This window comes from Thermobia domestica, chromosome 11 (assembly GCF_964235325.1).
Source record: "Thermobia domestica chromosome 11, izTheDome1.hap1.1, whole genome shotgun sequence".
Lineage (NCBI taxonomy): Eukaryota > Metazoa > Arthropoda > Insecta > Zygentoma > Lepismatidae > Thermobia > Thermobia domestica.
In genome coordinates, this window is record NC_137464.1 from 266545319 (window position 1) to 266571756 (window position 26438).

General features: G+C 36.1%; 1 protein-coding gene across 3 annotated transcripts in view; it reads left to right on the plus strand.

The window, feature by feature from the left end:
- The window catches only part of Hrs (Hepatocyte growth factor regulated tyrosine kinase substrate), a 42584-nt gene that overhangs the window by 9245 nt on the left and 6901 nt on the right, over window positions 1–26438 (plus strand). Inside the window, exons 5-14 of one of the 3 annotated variants that reach the window (XM_081732304.1) lie at window positions 122–271; window positions 1411–1535; window positions 5139–5217; window positions 6812–6910; window positions 9294–9365; window positions 11238–11420; window positions 15612–15686; window positions 20660–20864; window positions 23442–23626; window positions 24981–25110. In XM_081732304.1, coding sequence (XP_081588430.1) covers window positions 122–271; window positions 1411–1535; window positions 5139–5217; window positions 6812–6910; window positions 9294–9365; window positions 11238–11420; window positions 15612–15686; window positions 20660–20864; window positions 23442–23626; window positions 24981–25110 — 1303 coding nt within the window. The remainder of the gene's footprint in view (window positions 1–121; window positions 272–1410; window positions 1536–5138; window positions 5218–6811; window positions 6911–9293; window positions 9366–11237; window positions 11421–15611; window positions 15687–20659; window positions 20865–23441; window positions 23627–24980; window positions 25111–26438) is intronic. The other 2 variants (XM_081732305.1, XM_081732306.1) reach the window with 2 other exon arrangements.

Genomic DNA, 26438 nt, shown 5'->3' on the forward strand with positions numbered 1-26438 from the left:
GCTAACCGTTTAGCCACATTATTAGAAATTTTCTTAACCTGTGTTAGTTCTGAGTTTCAGAATTGAAGGTTTTTTTTTCTTCTGCAGTTGCTGTTTTAATATTGAATGTTATTAATTGTAGGATACGTTTAATGTGATGAAGATGGAAGGTTACAAGTTTCCTGCGTTTAAAGAAAGTGATGCGATGTTCTCCGCAGACACTGCTCCGGAGTGGGCCGATGGTGATGTGTGTCATCGCTGCCGAGTCCAATTCAGCATGGTCCAGAGAAAGGTACGGATTTTTTTTTCTAGTTATTGTCTAAATGTGTGATTATTCAACAGATCTCAGCTTAGTTTATCATAATGTATCGACAAGATATAGAATTCTTAATACATGTTTATAAAATCATATTATTAATCCTGACAAGTTTCCTCAAACTAATGCGAAAATAGTACATTAAATTATCTTCTTATCTACGAATAAATAAATAAATGTAGTAAAAAAAAAAGTGTGTGCTACCTTTTTCTTAAACTGAATTCAATAAATATCCTATAATATGCAGGGGCGCCGCGGTGGCTCAGTGGTAGAGCGCTCACCTCTGGTGCATGGGTTTGCTGGTTTGATCCCAGCTTGCGCCAAGTATATTTTGTGGTGAACAAACACTGTGTGCGTGAGTTTCCGCGGATTTTCCCTTTTCCTCTCACTTTCTTCATTCCACTATTTCATTCATTTCTTATTATCACTGTCTCCTTTAGCCTAGCCGGCATAACCATGGGATGTAAAACTGAAAGATTTCATTTCATTTTCAATAATATGCAATAATATTGAACAGTGTGAGATGATGTCGAGGTCCGCTTCTGCTCACTTAGTCGTCGGCAATGAAAGAACTCAGGCGTTTAAGAATATGCATTCTTATTTGTCCAATTGTAACATTGCACTGTATCATTATTATTATTATTATTATTATCAATTAAACCTGTTCTCTTATACACACATTTTTTTAAAAGAAGACACAAGCTGAAAAAGTTATATTTACACAGCATGTAACCGAATCACACTCAACATTAAATGTTGAAAAATCTTGCCGGGGACTGAGTTGCATTTTCAGTCCAGCCACATAGTTTCACACAATATAAAAAGTTCGCTTTTTCCGCACTAACTTACAAATTCAGTGTTGTACTGACTAATTTCTGTCAGTTTGATCACGTATTGATTGTTTGGAACATAAAAATAGCAACCCACTCATGTTAAAGTTCAGTATTTTTAAATCTTAGTTTCGTTGTTTAGTGTTTCAACGGATATTACTAAGAATTTATAATAGTACATGTGTTAGTAAGTATAAGAAAGTTGGTTAGTTAGCAGTTAAAAAATTTAAAAAAAAAAAAAAAAAACTGCGGGATCGAGTTGACAGAATTATTGTATTTTTTCAGCACCACTGCAGAGCTTGTGGCCAAGTATTTTGCGCGCAGTGTTCTTCCAAAACGTCTACGCTACCCAAGTTCGGAATAGAAAAGGAAGTGAGGGTTTGCGAATCCTGTTACGAGAAGTTCAATAAGTAAGTATCAATCTCGTCTTTAACATAATTATTTGTAACGAAAACTATGTACGTAATTTCCACGTTTATACGGGATAAAATGTCTTTTGCACATAATATATATTGTAAGTGGGTTATGGTACGATTGTTCGAATCTTATATAAAAATAAGTCAGTTCAGATGGGAAGAAAAACTCTCGTTTGATACCTGTTCAATTAAGACTACTAAATATGTTACCTTTTTTTCCTGACCCTGTATCTTGAGACTGAGAGTGGAGGATGATTTTTTTTTTTTTTTTTTTTAAATAAATCCAGAACAAGATAGGCAGAAGAGAACGGTACAGATGGGAAACTTAATTACAGTTGTAAATAAAAGAAAAACTATGGCAACCAATTGGGACCGCAGTGGCTCAGTGGTAGAGCGTTTATCTCTGGTGTATAGGGTCTCTGGTTCGATCCTAGCTTTCGCAAAGTGAACTTTGTGGTGGACAAACACCGTGTACATGGGTTTCCTCGGGGTTTTCCCGTTTCCTCCCACTTCCTTCATTCCACTATTTCATTAGTTTTTCATCACCACCGTCTCCTTTAGCGTAGCCGATATAACCGTGGGACATAAAACTCAAAGATTTCATTTCATTTCATTTCGTTTCTAAGGCAACCAAGTTCAGAATGGTTACGACCAGAACATAAATTATTACAGTTAAAACCAGTGTTAATAATAACAGGGCTCATAGCGAGTCACTTTTTTTAACTAGAAGTTACTTGTTTTCAAATTTGTCACTAAAAGTTACTTTTTTTCAAATTTGTCACTAAAAGTTACTTTTTTTTTGGAGGTAAAGTGACTTTTTCGTGTGATTTATGTTTTGCATTGGCAGTTTTCTAAGAAAAATATTATAAAAATAATTGGAAAAAGACAGAAACGTGCTACTCGTTACTCCTTTGAAAAGCTTCAGTACTTGCTGCCACATGTAAAACAGTCAGCTTTATTCTCACTTCAGCTCTTATTCTTTCTAAAGTGCGGTGGATGGTTGATGGATGCTTAAGCTCTCAAGGTGGGGTTGAGACCCTTTCTGTGTCTATTCTTTCTTCTATCATAATAGTCTTTTAGTTTTCTCTCGTAATGGTTAACGCTCCGCTCAACATTGTGTGTGTGTGTGGTTCATCATGTTCGTCTTGTGTTACGCTTCTTGTATAATGTTCTTAATAGTAGGTGATGAATTTGAATATTGCATGGCTTTGAGAACTCTCAATGCTAAGTTAAATATAATGTCTGGAATGAAGAAATTCGGAAATAGGTTAGAACTATTTCTACTTACTCAGAAGCTTCTTACATCTGCCAAGTCTCCTTATCGTAACTACAAAGCATACTTAGAAAACCTGGGAAAGGAGGAAGCTCAAAAAGAAGAAAAGATTAAACAAAACAACAAAGAGAGAGGTGATGGAGAAATTGACAAAGGAAAAAGGGGCATGATGAGATTTTGGTCACTTTTTCGTTTGCTTGTAGTCACTTTTTCGTGTGCTTTTGGTCACTTTTCAACTATTTACAAGAAACCAGACCACTGTGAGCCCTGTAATAACTTAAACAGAAAAGATTTAGGGTTCGGATAAAGAGAGATGAGTAGGAGGCATTGTGTTCAGAATAAGGAGAGGATGTGAAGGAACTGTAGGGGGAAAGGAATATTCAAATTAAAATCTGAAAAACGAGTTTGTAAGTCCAGGGTTGAATTGGTGTATTCCGAAATAGTAACAGGGTTCACACCGACCATGAAAGTCAGGAAAATGCTTTAAAATGTTCAGAGTGTCAGGGAAATCTTTTATATTTAGTAGAGCAATAGTCAGGAATTTTTTTTTAGCTGTCCACAGAAAATATGAAGAAGATTCAAAGAATGGAGCCGAATTCAAAAGACGGAAAAAAAAGGATGAGAAAAGAAAATTATCTTTAGGAATGAAGAAATGTAAGGGCCTAAAAGAGTTAAAACTTTCAAACTTTGAACAAATTAAGTAAAAAAAATAAATAAATAAAATAAAAAATAAAATGCTTCAGGAGAATACACTGTGATCAAAAGTATCCGGACACCCTCAAAAACATAGGTTTTTTCATATTACGTGCATTGTGCTGCCACCTACTGTAAGGTACTCATTATCAGCGACTTCAGTAGTCATTAGACATCGTGAGAAAGCAGAATGGGGCGCTCCGCGGAACTCACGGACTTCGAACGTTATCAGATGATTGGGTGTCACTTATGTCAGAAGTCTGTACGCAAGATTTCCACACTCCTAAACATCCCTAGATCCACTGTGTCTGATGTCATAGTGAAGTGGAAACGTGAAGGGATATGTACAGCACAAAAGAGTACAGGTCGACCTCGTCTGTTGACTGAGAGACCTCCGACAGTTGAAGAGGGTCGTAAAGTGTATTTATAAAAGGCATACATCTATCCAGACCATCACACAGAAATTCCAAACTGCATCACGATACACTCCAAGTACTATGACAGTTAGGCGTGAGGTGAGAAAACTTGGATTTCATGGTCGAGCGGCTGCTCATAAGCCACACATCATGCAGGTAAATGCCAAACAACGCCTTAGTGTAAGGAGCGTAACCATTGGACGATTGAACAGTGGAAAAACGTTGTGTGGAGTGACGAATCACGGTACACAATGTGACGATCCGATGGCAGGGTGTGGGTATGCCGAGTGCCCGGTGAACGTCATCTGTCAGCGTGTGTAGTGCCAACAATAAAATTCGGAGGTGATGGTGTTCTGGTGTGGTCGTGTTTTCTTGGAGGGGGCTTTCACCCCTTGTTTTGCGTGGCACTTTCACAGCACAGGCCTACACTGATGTTTTAAGCACCTTCTTGCTTCCCACTGTTGAAGAGCAATTCGGGGAGGCGATTGCATCTTTCAACACGATCGAGCACCTGTTCATAGTGCACGGCCTGTGGCGGAGCGGTTACACGACCATAATATCCCTGTAATGAACCGGCCTGCACAGAGTCCTGACTTGAATCCTATATAACACCTTTGGGGTGTTTTGGAACGCCGACTTCGTGCCAGGTCTCACCGAGACCTACATCGATACCTCTCCTCAGTTCAGTGCTCCGTAAAGAATGGGCTGCCATTCCCCAAGAAACCTTCCAGCACCTAATTGAAAGTATGCCTGCGAGAGTGGTAGCTGTCATCAAGGCTAAGGGTGGGCCAACACCATATTGAATTCCAGCAGTACCGATGGAGGACGCCACGAACTTGTAAGTCATTTTCAGCCAGGTGTCCGGATTCTTTTGATCACATAGTGTATATATATGTACGTAGTCTTACCATAAATACTGCGTCAACTTTTAAGGGTGGCTGTACTTTTACTCGTACAAGCGAACGACATCAAGAGCAGTATCGCGAAGTCATTGCTGGATGAGTTGAAGAAGTGTAAAAGGTGTAAATTGTAAGATTTGAAGATCTGTTCTCTTCATAGAATATTATTGAGATCCTAACAGTAGGCAGTAGACTTGGGTTCGATCCTCCAGTCACATTTTTTCATAAGTTTGTATATTTGTGACGTAAGAAAAGTATTGTGTTGTTCATTTCTCATATAGTAAATATGCTTTCCTTTTTCCTTCCCCTTTTTCAGACCAGTAGCGTCGAAAGCTGCTGAGTCAGAACAACTGCCTCCGGAATATGTGTCCAGTTCCCTAGCTCAACAAACACAGGTAAGCTTTTTTAATTGGTGGCGAGATAGGTGTGGAGAATTCTATTTCTATCACGGTGGGGCTTTGTAATTGTGTGTGTGTCATGACAACTTTATTACAACATCAATACAGTAATGTTAACAAGTGTTCCGTTACACATTGCGAAACTAGATTAGACTTCCAAACTCTGCGGACTCATTATTGAAACCGGTAGTAATATATTAATGACTTTCAATTGCAACAGAAGGATATGGCCGGAGACGGAACCTGATCTGAGGACACAGAATCCATATCGAAAACTGTTTCTCGTTACCTATTACAGTTTTTACTATATAGAAATCAATGTTAGAACCGGAATTGGTAGATGTCTAGTACATCCAGTTTTAGAAATATAAGGGCTGAGATATAACCTATTCTTGCGATACTGAATTCATATATATATATATATATATATATATATATATATATATATATATATATATATATATATATATATATATATATAATATACGAAGGCAATTCGGAAGGAAACCGACGTTTGGTTATCAATGACATACACTCGCGGATACAGAACTTTTATTATACACATTAGAAAAGTACAACATATTCACCATTCAAATTCCTTCGTGGCTAAGCGGTTAGCGTACGCGCCTTTGGCGTGGGAGATCCGGGTTCGATTCCCGGCGGGAGCTCATGTGGTTCGGAGTCCACGTTAATCGGTAGGTCCACGTCTCATAGCCTTGCTGCTGAACGGAACGTTAAAATCAACTCATCATTCAAATTACTCTCGTGAGAACCGACGCAGAAAAAGTCTCTCAGCAACTTTTCAAACAGAGTCATTGTTTTAGGTACACACACATACGAAACCAAAACTAACTTTGGTGCCTCTGAGTCGAAAATAACGATAAGACTGTTTCAATTTTGCTAACTTAAGTCTTGTGGAAAAGAAAACTAAGAAAGTGAACGTTTTAATTTTCTTGCTTTAACGAGCGTCCCACTGTCGATAGCAATTTTGCACTCTCATTCGCAAACATAACAGTGACACATTACTGCTCATCATCTGTTTCCTCATCGGCATCGCTATCTTTTCGAATTTTTCCACTTTTGATGGGCAAATACAAACAAAGTACACAATCTTTACAGAATCATAACTAACGGGATTAGCAGTGTTTGGCAAAATTCCATTTAATCTGGCCTAAATTTGCATAACTCAAATCTAAGACGCACCTTGAGTTTGGGGGCACAAAAAAAAAAAAAAAAGTGTCTTAAAATCGCGTAAATACGGTATATTTCTTGTATGGCATTCAACCTTACATTATATTTTCTATTTAAGCGTATACTTTATTTTCTCGTGTGGCCTCATCACTGAGAAGTAGCGTAGTCATTGACGCTGTCGCCTTTGGTACGAGCGGTCTCGGATTTGATTGAAATTTGAATGCATTCCAGTGGCTCGAATTCCATTTTAAATTGTAAGTTGATGTCTCATATAGCCTGTGTGCTGAAATTGGGCTAAAACTTGTTTTAGATCTGAAAACGTGAACTTAATCCTTGATTATAGTTTAGTATGAAAATAAAATATCTGTGACGCAATATATTAATAATTGTGTTATTTCAGGCTCCACCGCGGAAGAGTGAAGAGGAGCTCCAGGAAGAGGAAGAGCTGCAGCTTGCATTGGCTCTTTCCAAGTCAGAAGCAGAACAGAAGGAAAAGGAGGTGCGTACATGTGTGGCAAATTCTTATTTTGAGTATTTTATTCAAATCACATTTATACATAATAGAGGAGTTCTATGTAATAAGGGCCCATAACGGGAAACCATGCTTTGGAATAAGGTATAAGATAAGGAATAAGGTATTTCAAATATAGATATCTTTTGTATTTAATGTCTGTACATATGTGCACCTAACAAGAAATGCTAAGGTGCTCACGCAACAATTTATAGAGAGGGCATATAATTTGAAGTTATTCACCAACTACTTCTATAAAAGGGGGGCGCGGTGGCTCAGTGGTAGAGCGTTCACCTCTGGTGCTTGGGGTCCCGGGTTCGATCCCAGCCCCCGCCAAGTGAACTTTGTGGTGGACAAACATCGTGCTCGTGGGTTTTCTCGGGGTTCTCCCGTTTCCTCCCACTTTCTTCATTCCACCATTTCACTCATCTCTCATTATCACCGTCTCCTTTAGCCTAACCGGCATAACCGTGGGACGTTAAACTTAAAGATTTCATTTCATTTTTACTTCTATAAAAATTGTTGCAGAAGTACCGCAGCATTCTGAAACATGGATATTTGGATAGGGCACATACTAGTTCCTAAAGGAAGTTCTGACCCGACTACGGTTTAGGTCACATAGTATTGGAGCTTTAGACCTTTAAAGTTTTTTTCTGTTTTCGGCAGCCTGTAACTTTGAAATGATGGATTTTTGCAGCCAGGTTGGTTTATACTTTTCGTCTTATTTTGATGTCAGGAATCACCTCCCAAACGTTGTGGGTGTTGTTTTGAAACACGCTATGTGCCAAGCGAAATATATTAATATCTCATAAAATCACCATGGAAATAATTTTATTTTATATTAGGCAATAATTTGTTCGACTTGGCACGACTTGAAAATATATATATATATATATATATATATATATATATATATATATATTATTTACAATAGTTATAAATTTTTTCTATTATTATTGTCTGTTTTAGTGCCTTTTTAAGTTTCTCAATGTCACTAGCACAAAATTTCATAAACCAATCACATAAGAGGCATTCATTCACTGCGCTCTGTAAGCTCAAATACACTGGTGATATTTATTGTGGTTACATATGTAGATTTTCGCAGTTTCAACTAGTAAAAGAAAATCATTCGCAATTTGTGTGTTTCCCGTGGTGCTTTTTCACCTATCTTGTTCAGCATCCCAGTCTGATTTCTGAACGAAAATGTTGTGACGCCATAACCATTCATTGGTTGCATTACAGACTGGTTTCCCACCATTTTGACAACCTAATAGATACCAAGAGCACCGATTTCTCTATAAGTTGGGGAAATTCAGATGCAGAAGGTGTATATGAAGATAATAAGACAAATTGCATTCAAATTATGCCAAATATTGTATGTTCATAGACACAATGCGGAGGCCCCACATGAGCTCCCCCCCCCCCAGGAGCGGCGCCCTTGATAGATGCGATAGAAGTATACGAAGAGGTGATGAATCACGTTGATTTTTTTTCTTTTCTCAGAATATATAGAACAGAAATTCCTAGTTTCGTATTTTTTGGTCTGAAATATTTACAGTACCTTCTTGGTTTCTTTTCACAATATTTTATCGTTGTTACTTTATTACTCTTGTTCAAAAAAGATGAGTTTTAGCACGTAATTAAAGAAATTGAAAGAATCCTCTGAACCATCCATACAGTTGCCTTACAAACCGTTTCTATGCCAGGAAGTTATAAAGAAGAAATTGTCATTTATACCGAGGTTTTAAGCAATTAAGGAGTCTCTCAACTGTAAATGAAGGGTAAGGGAAAAAAGGAATGTCACAAAACTACATTTTCGGGAAAACTGCTTTTTAATATTGAAAATCGTGTACAAAATGAATACAGTTCAATCACACGGACGATCACTTAATAAAGTTAAAGCCTATTTTCCATTCGTTATTCTACGCAGTGAAATAGCACCAAGAGTTACCAACAGATAGACCAAAGCACTCGGTAAAGCACAGACATGGACATTCCTTGTTTTTTGCTCGCTCTTACCCTTCAAATGTAAGGGACTCTTTTAAACTGTAAATGTAAGTTTTAGAAAATGTGTCTAGCTCGTAATTTTTGGTGGACGTCGTGTCCACGGAATACAGCACACACTTTTTTGTTTGAAAAGTCTTAGTTCCGTTAACAAATCATGACAAATTGTGGTAGTCAGCCGTTATTCCATCCATCTCTTTTAGTTTGCAGGCGTGAGCTAAGTGTTTCATTTTGTATTTCACAGTGACTTAATTGGTATGTTGTCCGTAGCACATTTTGTCGTTAATCTATTGTATATTAGTACTAGCAAAGTGTAACTATTACATCACTATAGCATTTAATGAAAATGAAATGTTTTATGTTTCAGAAGCTGAGAGTGACCTCCCAAATGATGTCCGGAGCCCTGAGATCCAAAGCCTCTTCTCCTCCTCGAATAAGTGTAAGTATCCATTTAAATATATCAAGTCTCTGAATACTAGTTGTTGAAAAGTTACATTACGTAATACTAATTATTCACTTGGATTAAACTTGGTATGTGTCCTTTATTTAGTAAATGGCAGAATTTTTAATGGAAACTCCCATCTTCCTCAGTGATTTTTTAAAGCGTATACAGCAACTCATCATACTATATGACACCTATAGAAGTACCAAAGGGAAAAAAAGTTTCTTCTAGAAATAAATTCACAAGTAGATGATTAGTAGTTTATAGTCCTGACATGATAACCATATAGTACATCTGCCCCATTCAGTAAAATTCTGAGTAATATCAAGTAAAGTTTCAGTGATTCTATGAAAGTATCAAAAACTTTAAGAGTGCCATCTTTGTTATTCATGGTATTGAAATATGCATATTTTTATCACTAGAAAAAAAAAAAAAAAAAAAAAAACTTTTTTGTGTGTGATACATTTATATCGCAACGATGGATGTGAAGACTTTGCTGTAGATGCTTTAAGGACGGAACTTCCGTTAAATTTTCGGCAGCTACTAAATAACACGTATACCAAGCTTAGTCCAAGTAAATATTCATATTCATGCGTCAGTTTCGTTCCTTAAGTCATTAAATGTTCGTTTGTGAATTTCAATTAAGTTAAAACAGACCATATGAATCTTCGTCATCCGTAGTTTCATTGACGTATGGAAGGGGTTAATGGGGGGAAAAACAGTGGACTATACTTGGAACTTCTATGCATACCACTGGCAATTTGAAGGACAATTTCTAAGTAAATGGTCCCTTTTTGTCATACTACTACTTCTTTCTCTTCTCAGCCATAGATTTTGTGGGCAACTTGGAAATTTTAAAACTTCTTTCCCTTGGAAGAGCTGTTTTACACTTTAATAAGGTCTCTTATTCGTAACTGCATCCAGATATTCTATCCTTTGTCTTCCTCTTTCAGGTTTTCCTTCTGCCTTTTCCTCTATCAACACGGTGATCCAATCGGAGTGTCGAATAAGATGGCCAAGCATATATATATATATATATATTCTCCTTTCTCCTATTATCTTCATGATCTGTCGTCCTTCTTTAGCTTCCTTTAGTAAGTCTTCATTCCTTTTCCTATCGGTCCATGATATGCGCAGCATTCTGCACCAACACCAGATTTCAGATATTTCCAGCTTGGATATTTCAGCTTTTCTCAATGTCCACGTCTCTGATTCGTAAAGGCGCCACACTCCATATCAGAGTCTTAGTAAATCGTTTTTAAACGTCCAACAACACATTTCTTAATGTTAGCAGACTTCTTTTTCTTTTGAATGCTTGTTTAACCTGCGCTGTTCTGGGTCTTTTTCACTTCTCGTCCGAGGATATTAGACTTCCTAAATAGGGGAACCTCTTAATATCTTCGATTTTCTCTCTATCTAGCCATACGTTTGCCCCTTCGTGTCGTGCTCTTGTGCACTTTATCTCTTTGGTTTTCTTCTTATTTATCTTCATTTTGCATATTTTTTTTTTCCAGTTGGTCGTTCAGGTTTAAAAGTGCTTCCTGTAAATCCTTTTCGTTTTCCGCTATCAGTGCTACGTCATCAGCAAACCTTATTCTGCTGAAAACCCGTTCATTTACTTTTACACCTTTCTCGTTTCTATCAAAGAATTCTTTCATAGCCTCTTCTATATAGGCGTTGAACAGGAGAAGTGAAAGTCCACATCCTTGCCTAGGACCTATTAAATAGTATAGATCATAATAATTGGAGTGAAAAATTTGTCAATGTACATATAATATGAAAGGGCGTATTACATTCGCGGGCATGTCGCGTAGCTTCTTGAAATATTTTTAATGACAGTATTTAGTGAGCTATTTGCATATGTTACAGGAGTCGAGCCCTACCAGCCAAGAAGAAGACCTGGATCCAGAGTTGGCGCGTTATCTGAACAGATCGTACTGGGAACAGCGGCAGTCTGACGAGAAGAAGGGGAAGGACAGGCCTACTAGTCCCCCACCCTCACAGCCCAGTGCACCAGCGACTGTAGCTCCGATTTCCTTCTCTATGAGGCCGGTAAGTTTCGTAGAAACAGATTTATTATATTAAACTAAGTTCTTAATAACGTTAAAAACAAGTGAGTATAATTCGGAATAGATACAGAGCAGTAGCTGTACAACCTCAGTATATGTTTTTGTGCTGCAAATAACATTCTCATGAGAATAGTAGTAGTGAGATGTGCTTAATATTGTACAACCAACCTGATTATTGTCCCTTTTGTAATTAATTTCGAACAGTAAAGGCAGGTAACACACATTAATTTTCGTACTTGTTGTAAGTTTATTTACATCTTATGGATTACCTAATTTCAAACAGTACTTTCATGTGCAGAGTTGTTTGGAAAATGGTGAAGTGTGCGATTTTAGGTTCAGCAACTAAACTACAATAATAACTTAGTAATGATGATGATGAAATGGTGCCCAGTTAGTAATTGTGTGCGTCACGTTACTTCAAATATCCAGAGCAAAAACTTTTTTGCTATCATTGACATCAAAATTACTATCATTGACAATAAAATTACTATCATTGACAATAAAATTGCTGTCATTGACAATAATATTACTACCATTGACAATAAAATGACTATCATTGACAATAAAATTGCTGTCATTGACAATAAAATGACTATCATTGACAATAAAATTACTACCATTGACAATAAAATGACTATCATTGACAATAATATTACTACCATTGACAATAAAATGACTATCATTGACAATAAAATTGCTGTCATTGACAATAAAATTACTACTATTGACAATAAAATTACTATCATTGACAATAAAATTACTATCATTGACAATAAAATTACTATCATTGACAATAAAATTACTATCATTGACAATAAAATTACTATCATTGACAATAAAATTGCCGTCATTGACAATAATATTACTACCATTGACAATAAAATTACTATCATTGACAATAAAATTACTATCATTGACAATAAAATTCATGCAAGAATAAAATGGGTATATTGTTCATTATAGCTTTGGAAATAGTCAACATGTATTAATGAAACAAAATTGACCAAAGCAGTAAATATATTAACACTTGTGTGACCAGTTACACGATTTATACAAATCTTAATGTATTTAGTGCTTTGGACAATTTTGTTTTACTAATACTTTGAGAAATCGCCAATGGCCTCTTAACATGGTTAATTGGATGAATAGGGCGAAAACACCAACATATCAATAAATCGACTTTCACAGTCATATATAATTTATCAATGAAACATAAAGATGCGATAGGTGATTATTTCAGGACACAGTCACTGGGCTTACAGGGTAGCAAAATGGTCATCATAGTACATTTCCTTTAATACGTGGGCTGATCAATAAAGACTGGTCATCAGTGTTTATGAAGTGAATACAACAGCAAGGCGCAGAAAACAAAACACGTCTGTGTAGTGAGAGAAGTGACAAATAGATGGACCAAGTTTGAAGGCCATGACGTCAGGAATGTGACCTTGTCAGCCGTTCAAGCACACGTAGTTTCAGTTTCACATAAGGCAGCATGGAAGTGACACGCGAAGTACAGTACAGAAATTCTGTTGACTATCTGGCGAACGTTCCGTGTGTACCCCATCCCCCATATAGCCGTGATTTAGCCCTTTGTGATTTCGTCCTTTTTCCAACTTTGAAGAAACACCTCCGGGGCAGCGTTTTGTATTTTCAGGAACAGTGGTAAAGTTGCGGTAGTGATTTTGAAGGATCTGTCCAAAAATGCCTTCCAGCATGTCCTTAATGACTGGCAAAAACGGTGGGACAAGTGCATTGCATGTAATGGGGACTATTTGGAAAAACAGGGTGTCTATCGGTCACGAATGTCACGAAATCAGAAAACGGTCATGAAAGTCACGAAAAAGTCATGAAATTTAGCTTTTGGGTCACGATTTTTTTTAAAACTACAAATGTAAGTACAGATTGGAAACTTTTGTTCTATAAAACGTCAAAATTCACCACCAAAAACCTCTATAGTCGGCTTTAGATGCTACCAAATCGCAAGCAAAGTACGTTTCTATCGCATGGATGAAAATTCGGCCTTATTCGTACCCAAATTCGCTCTTGAAAATGTTAGGAAATTTTATGATTTGGTAAAGAAAAGGTCACGAAAAAGTCACGAAATTTCATTTTGGAATTTTAGTAGATACCCTGAAAAGGCCATCAACATTTGGAGAATTAGTACTGATAATTATGTTTTATTCATTTGTGGTCGTTCTTTAGTGATCAGCCTTCGTACATCAACATTTAAGTGTGACGCAGAGAACAGTTACAAAGTAAAATTCCGAAATCAGTTTGTTCGTAAATACTAACGACATAAAATTGCATCAATACTGAAGTCATCGACATATTTATTAAAAAATGTAAAGAATAATTTATATATTATAAATTTAGCACTCAGCTATATTTTTATTTTTGATGGAACCAACATGTATTCATCCATTGCTTTAGGGGCAAGATTTTTGAAGGTGGAAATATACGAATCACCAAATCAAAATATATATATAAAAAAAGGGAGAATTTGATTTACTTCCGCTTAGTTTTCCTCATTGATCCCTCACCGTGATTCACCTCATTACTTATAACCGAAACTAACTTGAATTCTGAGGATGTTTCAGTGTAGCAAATAAAATGAATTCTAGAAGAAAGGTAATTAAGTGGCTATTTTTAACCAAAATTTCAATTGGCAATTTATGTGTAGTTTCTTCTCCCAACTAAACCGCGTCTTTCCGATTGTTGTCAGTTAACAGACTGTTCTGACGTTTCTAGCTTGCACAAGTTAAAATTCATCAAACTCTTGAAACCTTACAATGCTTTCGTGTTTGTCAATACAGGATACGTTTCCGAAATATAGTGACAATGCACATACTTCAGGAAATTCCATGACATCACCATCGATTATGCATTATTTCGTTGCTCCGTATTGTGGCTACTGCCCGACATCCGGGTTTTTTTAGAAGGGGTTTGGAACTGACATACAGTGTGGACATATCCAGTCGCAATCCCTCCTTTTCACCGATTCTCCACAACCCGTCAATGGTGTAGGATCTCCGCTGTGTGAAGACCTGTTTGAGGAAACCGAAGGCGTGTTAGTCCAGCGGTGAGGCATGCGGAGATTTCACTAGAATGTTGATGAAGGGAATAGAGCGAATATCAGTTTCTTTTCCCATTTGCTGAAGAAAGAGGACCGCCACATGAAAGATATGGGTCTCTTGTCTCGATGCAGCTCCTCATATACAGACGAGGAATGTTATAGCGATAAATTGGTGCCAGGTTGGAATTTAGTGTGCCATTTTTGACAACATGGTGTATCTGCAACTTAGCAACGATCATGAATCTTGCCAAAACTTTCTTACATTCACGGTACTATCATTGGAAGTTTAACACTACCACATCTGTAGAAAGTTGCATGTGGCGTGATAGTCGGAGATGAATATGTCTCTAGTGTGACAACCTTATTTCTACGTTGTCGCCTGCTAGATTATGCTTGTAAAGTTGGCAACAATTGGTTCATTTCGTACGATGCTTTGCCAAGAGTTCCTAAACGTGTCTCTTTCGACTTTCTTCAAGATCAGATCATTATGAATTAGTGAATTATAGCACGACTTGTTTTTGGGGAATGTTCCAACACAGTCTGGAATACCCCTCTGTATCTGAATTATTTTGTGACCAGAGCGTCCATTTTTCGGAATAGTAGCTGATATATAGCTCGTAGCAGGACGAGAGTTAGCTTGTTTTTGCTTACAGGAATCGCCACACTCCGCCTTCTCTGCTCCTTTCACCACAAGTGCTATGGCATTCTTCGATCCACGTTCCCTCTACATCTTGAGTGTGCCATCGTAAAGTGCCGTTAATGTAGGCTTATAAGTAAACGTCGGTATTAGTGGCATTCTTGAACAAGAACTTCATCTGTCACAGATAAAGTGAGGTCTAATGTATCTATACGACTGGTGATGCCATTCACTTCGCGCTGTGACGCGCTGTCGCCTGTAAAACTTGTCACTAGAGATCGTAAATAGCCTCTTAAGATACTGTCGATTGTATAGTTTTGGTTGTAATAATCTGTTCTGTTTCTGATCCACAAATGTTAATTACATCTTCCTTCCCGGCTGTATGCATAATTGCAAGGTTGAAGGTTTGTATGGTGGACAATAACAAGTCATAACGTTCGGTTGAGTTTTGATTTGCATTTCAGGCTGACAAAAATTCCCAGAACGAAGAAAAGTCGTTTGGTCGAGATCATAAACTTGACGAATGGACTAATTCATTGGTAAGTTTTATTTTCCTAGCAGCACATCTTTCATTTTGTGTGGCAAGCATTCTGGGAAATCTCTTCTTCGGTCTGTTTATTTTTTTCCCTCTGAAAAACGTTTGCTTATTTTCAGGCTTATAAATGTTTTCATTTGTTCTTTTCCTTTGTTGTATGTTTATTTGTATATTTATTTATTTTTCATTTTATGAATTTTATAATTCGTAGATGTTTATGATATGTATATATTTGATCAGGGAGTAATTGTGATAATTCTCAGTTTGGCATGTTGAAGATCATAGGAAGATATTGAAGGACAATAAAATTTCCTTGGATTATGTAAAATAGAACTAAACTAATAAATATATTGTCCTATTAAAATTCACTTCCCACTCACTGGAAACTTTAAGATTGCTGCTCAGTAAATATGCAATACGGTTCAGTTGATAGACATTTGATTGCTATTGCTTCCCATTGAATAGTTACGCCATCACTCCTTGCTGGCCATTCAATGGGACCACGACGTCTCAACCTGGAAAATGGATTTCGAACCACACATAAAGAGGCGGGCCCCATCTTGCGTAATTGTCCCACCTGGATCTTGTACCGTGAACATAATTTTCTGGTCTAGCAAGATATTATTCTGTATTCATTGTGTCCCGAATGACGTAATAACCCACAACTTTCGTGGATGTCATGTCTCACTGCAAGCACCCTAGGATCCTCTCCTGCCCAGTAATAATTGTGCTGGTTAACAATCTCCCCAAACATGGAACAGCTTCATCTGAGCACAGGTATTACAGAAAAGATCGAACCAGTCTTCATACCAGGCAAACATCATCTTCCCATACTTCGACTGATAATCAGTCTTTCGGCGAAAATTCAACTCTTCCTTCAGAACAGTTTGGACTGTATGTCGGGTTAAACCACTTTCGCTAGGTGTCTGTTCTTGAGATTTCTGAGGACTTCGAATGAACATTTCGTGAACCACTTCCACATTTTCCTCCGTCCTGGATCTTGAGAGGTGACCACACCTCCTAATATCTGGTACAGAACCTGTCATTTAACTTCGAATGACAGTTCCTTATTGTCTTTGCATGTACTGACTTGTGAGACACGAAGTCCTTTTACCCTTCACCCCATCCCTGTACTTGTACTACGGATTGCATACTTCGTGCTGGAGTGCCAGCTAAGCTCCTCTCATCCAACGTTAGACGTTGCGTCGTGATTCGCCACTCATACGTTCAGTGACATAAATGAGATATTAGATTTTGTTTCATGAAAATTATATATATATATATATATATATATATATATATATATATATATATATAACACAGTTTTTCAGTAGGAAGTTGCTTCTGGCACACCCTGTATATGGCTTATTTAGTCCAAACTTGTATAAATGTAACTTCCATTAATATTGGAGGAGATTTCTTTGGCTAAGATTGGCATTCTTTCATCACGGCCGAGATTCCGTGGGTATCTGCAGGCTGGAAAAAAGAAGTTAGCACACCCTTATTCTAATTACGTACTAGAAATAATTACTTTTGTCTTCAAAGTGTTAGGATTCCTTATGTCGTATCGAGGATTCGAGGCAAGTGACTTTGGGTCACTGAAGTCAGGGGGATAGATAAAGCATTCTGAAAGTTTGGATCGGATCGTCTGATTGGAAAATGGACCTAGGAACTATATGTGTGTCGGGACGGAAATGTCAGACGTGCATACTCGTCTTGAAGTCTGTCATGTCTGAGTCACTTCAGATTTTTCAGACTTGATTGGTTGGTTGAGCTGGGGTTCATCGTTCCGTTCAGCAGCGATGCTGTGTGAGACATGGTCCTCAGCTTAACGTGAGACCCGAATCACATGCCTGCCTAAATTTGAACCCGGTCTCCTGCACCGAAGACATACGCTAATTATATAATCAGAGGGTGCTCTTTTTAAACTGGAGGTGGAACATGTCATACAGGTTTTAGAGCTATAATTTGCAAAGAAAATTGATGAAATTATTTTGGAAATAACTTTTTGATACCTGCAATAGGTATTAAGTTATTCATTATATACACTCGTGTCCAAAATTTGTGCCCCATGTCCTTAAAATTAACATAAATAGAAATAACTTTCTGTTCAAAACAAAATGTCAGATGTCTTCTTGGAAAGTGTAGAAAAAGAAAACATACAATTCTGAATTCAATAAAAATTAAGAAATAAAAAAAAAGTTATAATTAAAGAAATTCCGAAACTTTCATTGTCAAATTCTAGGTTCTTGTTTCGTAAACATGGCATATGCGCAGTGAAATTCATAAAGGGAGATGAATTTTATCTTTATTAGGAATACAGCGTAAATCTCTCATAGTGTTACAATACATATGACACAGCCTTAATAATCATAGGTATTAAACATTTTACACGTAAACAAACGACTAAATAGAAATAATCCTCAAAATATGCAAAGCGATCAGGCACTTTGTGTTAGTAATTTCCTTATATACGTTTACCAAGTTCGCGAATTTTAACTTATCTTTATAGAGTAGTTGGTTAGTATGTGCTCATTAGGTGTTTCACGTTTTCCTTGATCATCAGTGTAAATGCCATAGCTTTCAGTAATGTTTTTTTAAAGCTTGATTCTATTATTTCGTTAAATCACAATGTTTTGTTCTAATAATGTTTCTTAGTCTTATCCACTTCGTTCTAGTTCATTTGAATAGTTCCAAATAATTCAGAATTATGTCTTTAAAAATGTTAAAATTGTCAAGAATTTTATAAAAAAAGAGGAAACTTTATTTCTATCATAAATATTTGAAATAGTAATTAACATATGACTAAACTTGAATGAAACATTACTATGTAGCGGCAGTCTTGTTACCAAGTAAACCACTACCTATGAAAGGGTATTGTAGGCTTCCCCTTAATGCGGAATAGTTTGGGCAAGTAATCCTTTCTTTTTTATGGAAATTATAAATCTGCTTCAACTCGAACAATTTATTATATAATTTCTTCAACATATGTGTAAATTCAACAATAACAATATAACTGTGCTGACACAAACAACATTATTCAACATTAACTTGAACCCTTTCCCATATTGAATGGTTGTCCGGAAGTTTCCACACATTCGCATTCTACTAATTTTATATTCCAAATTAAATTTACTAGTTATACTTTTGAAAGGTTTCATATATCGAATATTTACACAAATTGAATTTAATCCCCAAATATAACAATTTATATATTAACCTAGTGACCAAAGGCATACCACTCACCAAAAAGTTGTAACAGTTGGGCCGAAATGGAAAGAAAAAAAAATAATTAAAATTTAATACTTACAATTTCCTGACGAGTCATATATCGTTGGCACTTTACATAAATTTATAACATTATTCCGGCTACCTTCCGTGTAGGAGCACTTTATATCCAAAAACTATACCGAAATCACATTTAACTATTTATCAATTTAACGGACACAATTTCTACGCTCCTATTTCTGCTTACCTCACGTTTCATTCTAATGGAAACGCAGTAGGTAGGAGTAAATTACAAAAGATAGATGGCGTTTTAATCACTTCGAACAAACGAATATCAAAACCCTGACATTGACCTACAGAGCCAATGTTTCCATATACACGTTTATTTAACTAATCAGCTGATCGAGAAAGTTGAAGGTTTTTTTTTTTTTTTTTTTTTTCATGAACTTATCATAGAAATGTCTCAACTAAAATATAAAACATTTACTACGAATAGTTTCTGCAAGTAATATGTAAAAAATGAACACACAAATTAACGCAGACTATTGGCTGTCCGTTAAAAGTATAGTAGGGATAGTTCTTAACCCAAGTAGAAAATTCACCCTTTCCTACATGAAAATAATAAACATTTTACAAAAATAATTGCAGAAAAGTAAGTTGGTAAAATTTTCCGGCGAATGTAGGTTAGTGGTTAACGTTGACGCTTCGTAATTGGAAGTCCCCAGGTTCGAATTTCGATACCGAACATCTTGATTAATGATTTTGCAGTACCACTAGGTAAATGCTGGGATAACTTTAATACATAAGCTTTGACATATTTTCTTTCAAAGTTTCTTTTGTTAATATTTCAGTGTAAAATGGCCTTGTGTTGCATCGGAAATATTTTAGTAAATAAATAAGTAAAATACATATTATGTATAGTACAACCATCATGATTGTATAGCTGATTGAGTGCGAAACTGAAATTATAGGATATTATTACAAGTCGTTATACAGTTAAATAAGGAGAGTAGCTACAAATTATTTATTCTAAATAAACTGTTGCAAATAAATGGGAATACAATATTGAAGCTTCGGTTAAACTATTAGTTTTCAATAATTTCATCGTTTCAGTTATCAAGTTATTGAGGTCCTACTTTATCCGTACGACCATGTGCAGTCATCCATCCTAGTTGGTGCAGTTTTGATTATTTCAGTTCCAAGAAACAGGTGTGATTCAAAAGCATTAGAAACGCTTAATCACCGTTCGATATGTTTTGCGAGTTTTGTTCGAAAATTTCACACCCACACAAATCAACGTCTTATCGAATAGTAGAAGTTATCTTTCACGCACTTACACAACAACTAGTTCTATTCGAAGACGTTAGATACTGGAGGGATATATTCAATATTGTACGCCCGTCCAAATTGTGGGTGATTCAAAATATTCGCTTTTGAATGTGACATTATATCGACTAGATTTTCCCATTATTAAACACTTTCTACACTCTCTTTTAAGATAATTACACATGACTCTTCGAAAGAACAATATATAACGTTAAAAGCGAACGGATCATAGTTTTTTCAGATTAGAGAAATTTTAGTGAGAAAGCATTTCTTTAATTTCGTTAACTGTCATGGATTTGGAATTGTAAATGTGTTATGTTGAGCACCTGTTAATGTAAAGCATTCCCTTTGAATAAATATTAAATATTATGTGTGAAAAAGAAGTGAAATGTAACTCTTTATTGTTATTTTTGTTGGTAACAGAAAGCAAATGGTGAGAACAGTGAGATCGATGACTTTGTGTCGACGCTGAGAAGCCAGGTTGAAATCTTCGTGAACCGAATGAAATCGAACTCCAGCCGAGGTCGTAGTATCGACAACGATAGCTCTGTGCAGACCTTGTTCATGAACATCACAGCGCTGCATTCCCAGTTGCTGAGGTATATCCAACAACAGGATGATTTGAGAGGTATTCCTTTTCTGCATTCTTAGTTTATTATTAGAGACCTGATGGTACGAAAAATTCCTATTTGTTAATGCTAGATATATATCGTAAAAATAAACGCGCTGAAGTTCATTTGGGCGATTTTCGAATCATTGTTTAACTTCAGAAAATGTATTTTGCCTGGTTCATTTTATAATGCCTATATTGTTGCTTAAATGCCAATTTTTTTTCTTTCTTCGATATCAAGGACTTCATTCGAATTTCATAAATATCTTGCTTTAATAAAGATTTCTGTCGGTTCAAAAAAATAATTAAGAAAACAGAAGTACCTTCAGGTCAAAGAGACAAGGGGAATAATTTATTTTTATCGGACTACTGTGTATAAAGCACTATTAAATTTCAGATTATTGTAGGGGCCGCGATGGCTCAGTAGTAGAGCGTTCGCCCCTGGTACATGGGGTCCTTGGTTCGATCCCAGCTCGCGCCAAGTGAGCTTTGTGGTGGACAAACATCGCGTGCGTGGGTTTTCTCGGCGTTCTTCCGTTTCCTCTCGCTTTCTTCCACCATTTCATTCATTTCTCATCACAGTCTCCTTTAGCCTAATCGGCATATCTGTGGGACGTAAAACTTAAGATTTCATTTCATTTCAGGTTGTTGTATGAAGCGATGACACGCCATAAATTTATTTTCTAGTGCTTAATATCCAGTCTCTGGTTGTTAGTTTTTTTTCAAACATAAAGTTTACATTATATATCTTTGTGTGAGAGCAGTTATACTCCTGGTAGGAACATAATTTTAGAATGTCAAAACTACAGGTATTCTTTAGATTTTCGTTCTTAAGTGAATTTTTAAGGAAATGGTACTGGGTAGTGTGAACGAATGTCTGCTGGTACTTAGGACTGGTTTTAAAAGGAAGTATTTTCTAATATGCCCAGCCATATGACTGCTGCCAGCCACGTGTTACCTGTCAATAGAAGCAGAATTTTACCTGGTGTCACATGTCACCAAAAAATACGTCATTTACACTAGTGCTGTGCCGAAGATTCAGCGGGGGATCCGAAGATCAATCTTAAAAGAAGGAACAGCGAACACCTCAGCGTCGATTTACTGTGATTGACCATACCCAATTTCTCCCACCTGGTCGTTGCGTTGGGCCAAGAACATCCTATCCAGTTGGGCTAGATTCTGCCATGCTCTGATCGGCTCCACTGGGCCGTGGAGCGTCCTGACAAATGAATCGAACCGCACAAGTTAAAGACACGGATTAGAATCTCAGTCGCGTCTCCGGTCGCTATTTTCAATTTTAACTTGTATTGAACTTAACATTTTTATTATAACTGTATCGTAGTGTTTGTAATAAAAGGTGGCGGTTACAAAACAAAGATTTCATATACTCTCTGCTCTACCACGGTACCACGAAAACATTGCAATATAGTGTACTCAAAGTATATGAAAGTTAATGCTAAAGTTATAAAACATCTTTTCAACACTTACCTTCCCGGAGGAAGAAAAGGGGAATAATAATAATAATAATAATAATAATAATAATAATAATAACTAGATACCGGATGTTAGGCAAAGTGCCTATTCTTTAATATTAAAGATATGATCAACATTTTAAAGTTTATATGGGGGGTATAGTTTCAATTTAAGCCAATTTTATTTTGCCTATTTCGTCTGTTTCTGCCTAAATAATTGCTTTAGTATCTAATGTTGCCTATTCTATGCATTTTCTTCAAAATAAAACTATATTGGGAAAATATGTAATTTAATATTTGAAAAAAAGATTGTGCCTCTTCCGAGAAATATAAGTGCTGTTTATAGTGATAAGATGCCGTAAAACTTGGGACTGCTATGTGTATTGATAAATTGCTGTAAAATTTTGGACTGCTGTGTGTACTGATAAAGTGTATAGCATTTGGACTGTTACGTGTAGTGATAAAGTGCTTTATAAAATGTATTTACCGAATATACTTGGAATACGTGTCAAACTTCGTTTTTATGTATACCGCTACAGTAAAAGAAAATATTAACAAACAGATATGTTTCTATCTTCTTGTAACATTATCTATGACTTGAATTTATTTTTTAATTGTATTTAGTATTTACCTTCATTATTTTGAGTTACATTTTAGTGCCTATTTTACTGCTTACTTTTTAAATTTTTAGTGTCTATTTGCCTGCCTATTTTTCAGGTTTTTAATGCCTAAACATCCGATCTCTAATAATAACGCACCTTAGTTATTTAACTATTCGCATTTAGTTTTGCGGGGGGAAGACCAAAAGTAGTTTCGCTCCCCACTGTTTGTAGGTCACTTGCCTCAAATTCCGAAGCTTCCATGCAGCATGCTATTAAGCTTGCCTCTAGGTCTTCATGTAGGAATTTTCTGATTTAATACCGTCCATTCCCTCTTTCTTCCTTCTACTTTATTTTTTATCATGCTCTTCAGTATACAGTTCTTCGTCAGGTAGGGAGGGAAAGAGGTAAAAGAAAATATAAATAGAGAAACAGCTGTGAAGCGTGTAGGTAGTCCTCTCGCTTTGGGGTTCGTTTGTTATTAAAATTCCTGTAGCTCAGTTTTGTATATATTCATGTTTCAGTGTACTACGAAGGTCTTCAGGACAAGCTGGCCCAAGTGAAGGATGCAAGAGCTGCGCTGGATGCGTTGCGAGAAGAGCATCGTGAGAAGCTCCGACGTCAGGCTGAAGAGGCCGAGCGACTCCGGCAGATGCAGATGGCTCATAAGCTGGAAATCATGAGGAAGAAGAAACAGGAGTATCTGCAAGTGAGTGACGCCCTCATTCGGGGAAATTCTTTCGTTTCATTCTATTAAGGTAAAGTCACGGAACTCACTCTAGGTTGTGTTTCTAGTCGGAGCCAGCGAAGGGGAAAATTTTCCTATCCATGCATTTGAAGCCTTATTATTTGTAACATTGATTGTAATAATACATGTCAAAATCTCAGATCTAGTGACTTTTTAGTATTGAACGCATCGAGAATATAGATGTTCATATCTCAGTGGGCTCACATAATTATTAGAACTTAGTTGTTCATTGCATTGCGAGAAATGGCTAGCTGACGTTGAGGTTTCACCTATAGAGCGCTGGTATAAGAGTTAAAATTTCCGTTGCTCAGCTGGTTTCAATATTGGATGAAGTTATAGCCGTGGCGTTTTTGACACTTTATCATTGGCTCAACCCATTCATCAAAAGTGAAAATAAAAAGAATATTAATGGAGTGGATATACGCTTTTGAAAGTGATTGTACAAGTTTTCTCGATGGTTAAATGGCAGACATTTGGTCAGCTGTAAGTTAGATAAGCTACACATGGAATAAACGCAATTACTCGTGATACAAAAGTTTATTTGTGGAAAAAAGATTATTATTATTATTATTATTGTTGTTGTTGTTATTATTATTATTATTATTATTATTATTCAAACCCAACATGTCTTTGATTGTAACATGCTGAATTTTCGGACTGCGAATTCTCCGTAACATATAAGATATTTGTAGAAAAGGATGCTCGAAAGATATTAAAAACTATAGATTTAAACTATAGATTAAAACTATTTACGAAATTGTACGAAAATGTATAAAAACAGTATAATGTGAAGTATTATGTAAGAATTTAGTTCTTAGTTTTCTGTCCATGATAGTTTATTCGGATATTTTATTCTTGACGTTGAAAAGCACTCCCTGCTTCGAGCCTCATAGAATAAGATCATAGGTTGAAGATAAAAGCAGTTATTTCATTATATCCTAATATCTCCACGAAAATTGCGTTCAGTAAAAAAGCTTCACATAATAAATTGTCTGAGACGCGGAAGAAATGTCACGAAACACAAAAGCAGAAGAATAAAAAACAATAGAATGTGCTTATATATAGTCCATTAGCACATTTGGAAATATGTAAAGATATTTCGTGTAGGCTTGGATACTGTCTGTTACTTGGATATCTTGTCTAGTGCGAGTGCACGTATTTTTTTTTTAATCCAGTCATTTGTTAGTTATCAATCGATATCAGTAAGTATCAATTAATATCGCCATTTATAAAATGACCTTGAACGTATTGACAGTGTGAAATACAAAGCTGTATTGCAGAGTTACTATACAAGTTAATTGTATTTGTGTTCCAGTACCAGCGTCAGTTGGCTCTTCAGAAGATCCAGGAACAGGAGAGGGAGATGAAGATGAGGCAAGAACAGCAGAAGCAACAGTATTTGATGGGGAAGATGCCTCCTTACGGACCTACATTCAGGGCGCCAGGTAAACATGAAGATTAATGCAGAATTTAATGGTTTTAGTTAAGACGGAGTCATGTACACTCATGTCCAAAATGATTGTCTCATATCTTTAACTGTTTTCTTGTAAGAATGTAATTTGATAATGATTTTGCAGCGTACTTTTAATACTGATACTGTATGTATAATTGAAAAATGTATATTTGTGGTAAATTTCGTAGGAAAAGAGTTATAAATACGAAAAATTAGAATGAATGAAACAAAATGTTGCTAAATGGACGACAATGTTTATTTTAGTTTTATTGTTCTTATTTGCTGCTCTTTTGACATGAAATTTGCCACATACATGTCTTTGCCAATTATACACATACTAACATTATAAGAAATACCGGGCGAATTCGTTATCAAATTATATTCCAACATTAACATATTTATGGAAATGCGGCAATAATTTTGGACATGAGTGTACATTAATTATTTCATTGAAGATTTCAGTACATTGGATAGGAATAAGCTGTAAGAGGTTTTTCGTAACTAAATTGTTAGCGTTACCCAGTTAGATTCTCGGAATAGCGTGTGCGCTTCAGAGGGTCAAGTCTCAAGTATTTTTGGTGCTGAAATTGAACGCCTAAGTTCAAAATAAGTAAGAAATTAGATACAAAGCAAGAATTAATTTATATTGGAGTATCTTCTAATCTCTACATTTAGGTGTTAACTGGCTAAGTACTTATTTGTTCTTCTAACAATATTCTTAGAACCTCGAAATACTTTCAATGCGTAAACACTAAAACTACCGATGCGTTTTAGCTATTCACCAACTCATAACACATTTATATCTTTTGGTCCTACAGCTCTTTGACCATCTACCAAAACGTTAAAACACCATCAATATAAATATTCGTCCATTTTTTCTTTCTTAATTTCTGCATTGCTTTTCCTTTTCTTTCCATTTGTACTGTTCAACACAAAATGACGAAAATATGTCATTTTCGTTGGTAGTCTACGCTGGAGAGCCAGATATCATTCAGTACTATTCTTCTGATAAAATCAACTTGATCTCACAAGCGTGTATGGAATTACGTTTGAATGACTTCAAATCCGGCATTATTCCAGGATTGGAAAACTGTGTTTGTGGATTTTTTTTTTTTTTTTTTTTTTTTTTTTTTTTTTTTTTTTTGTCTTACAGAATCGTCCATTCCGACTTCATTCTGGAGGGCAGGACAGTAAACAAGGAGTTGTATGTTAAGTATTTTATGCAGTTTGCGGTAGTCTGTTGTTTGAAAGATGGCAGGTGCATATTAGTACCTTTCTCGTTGCAATGCTCTTACAACGTCTTTGCTGGAACATTCCCCG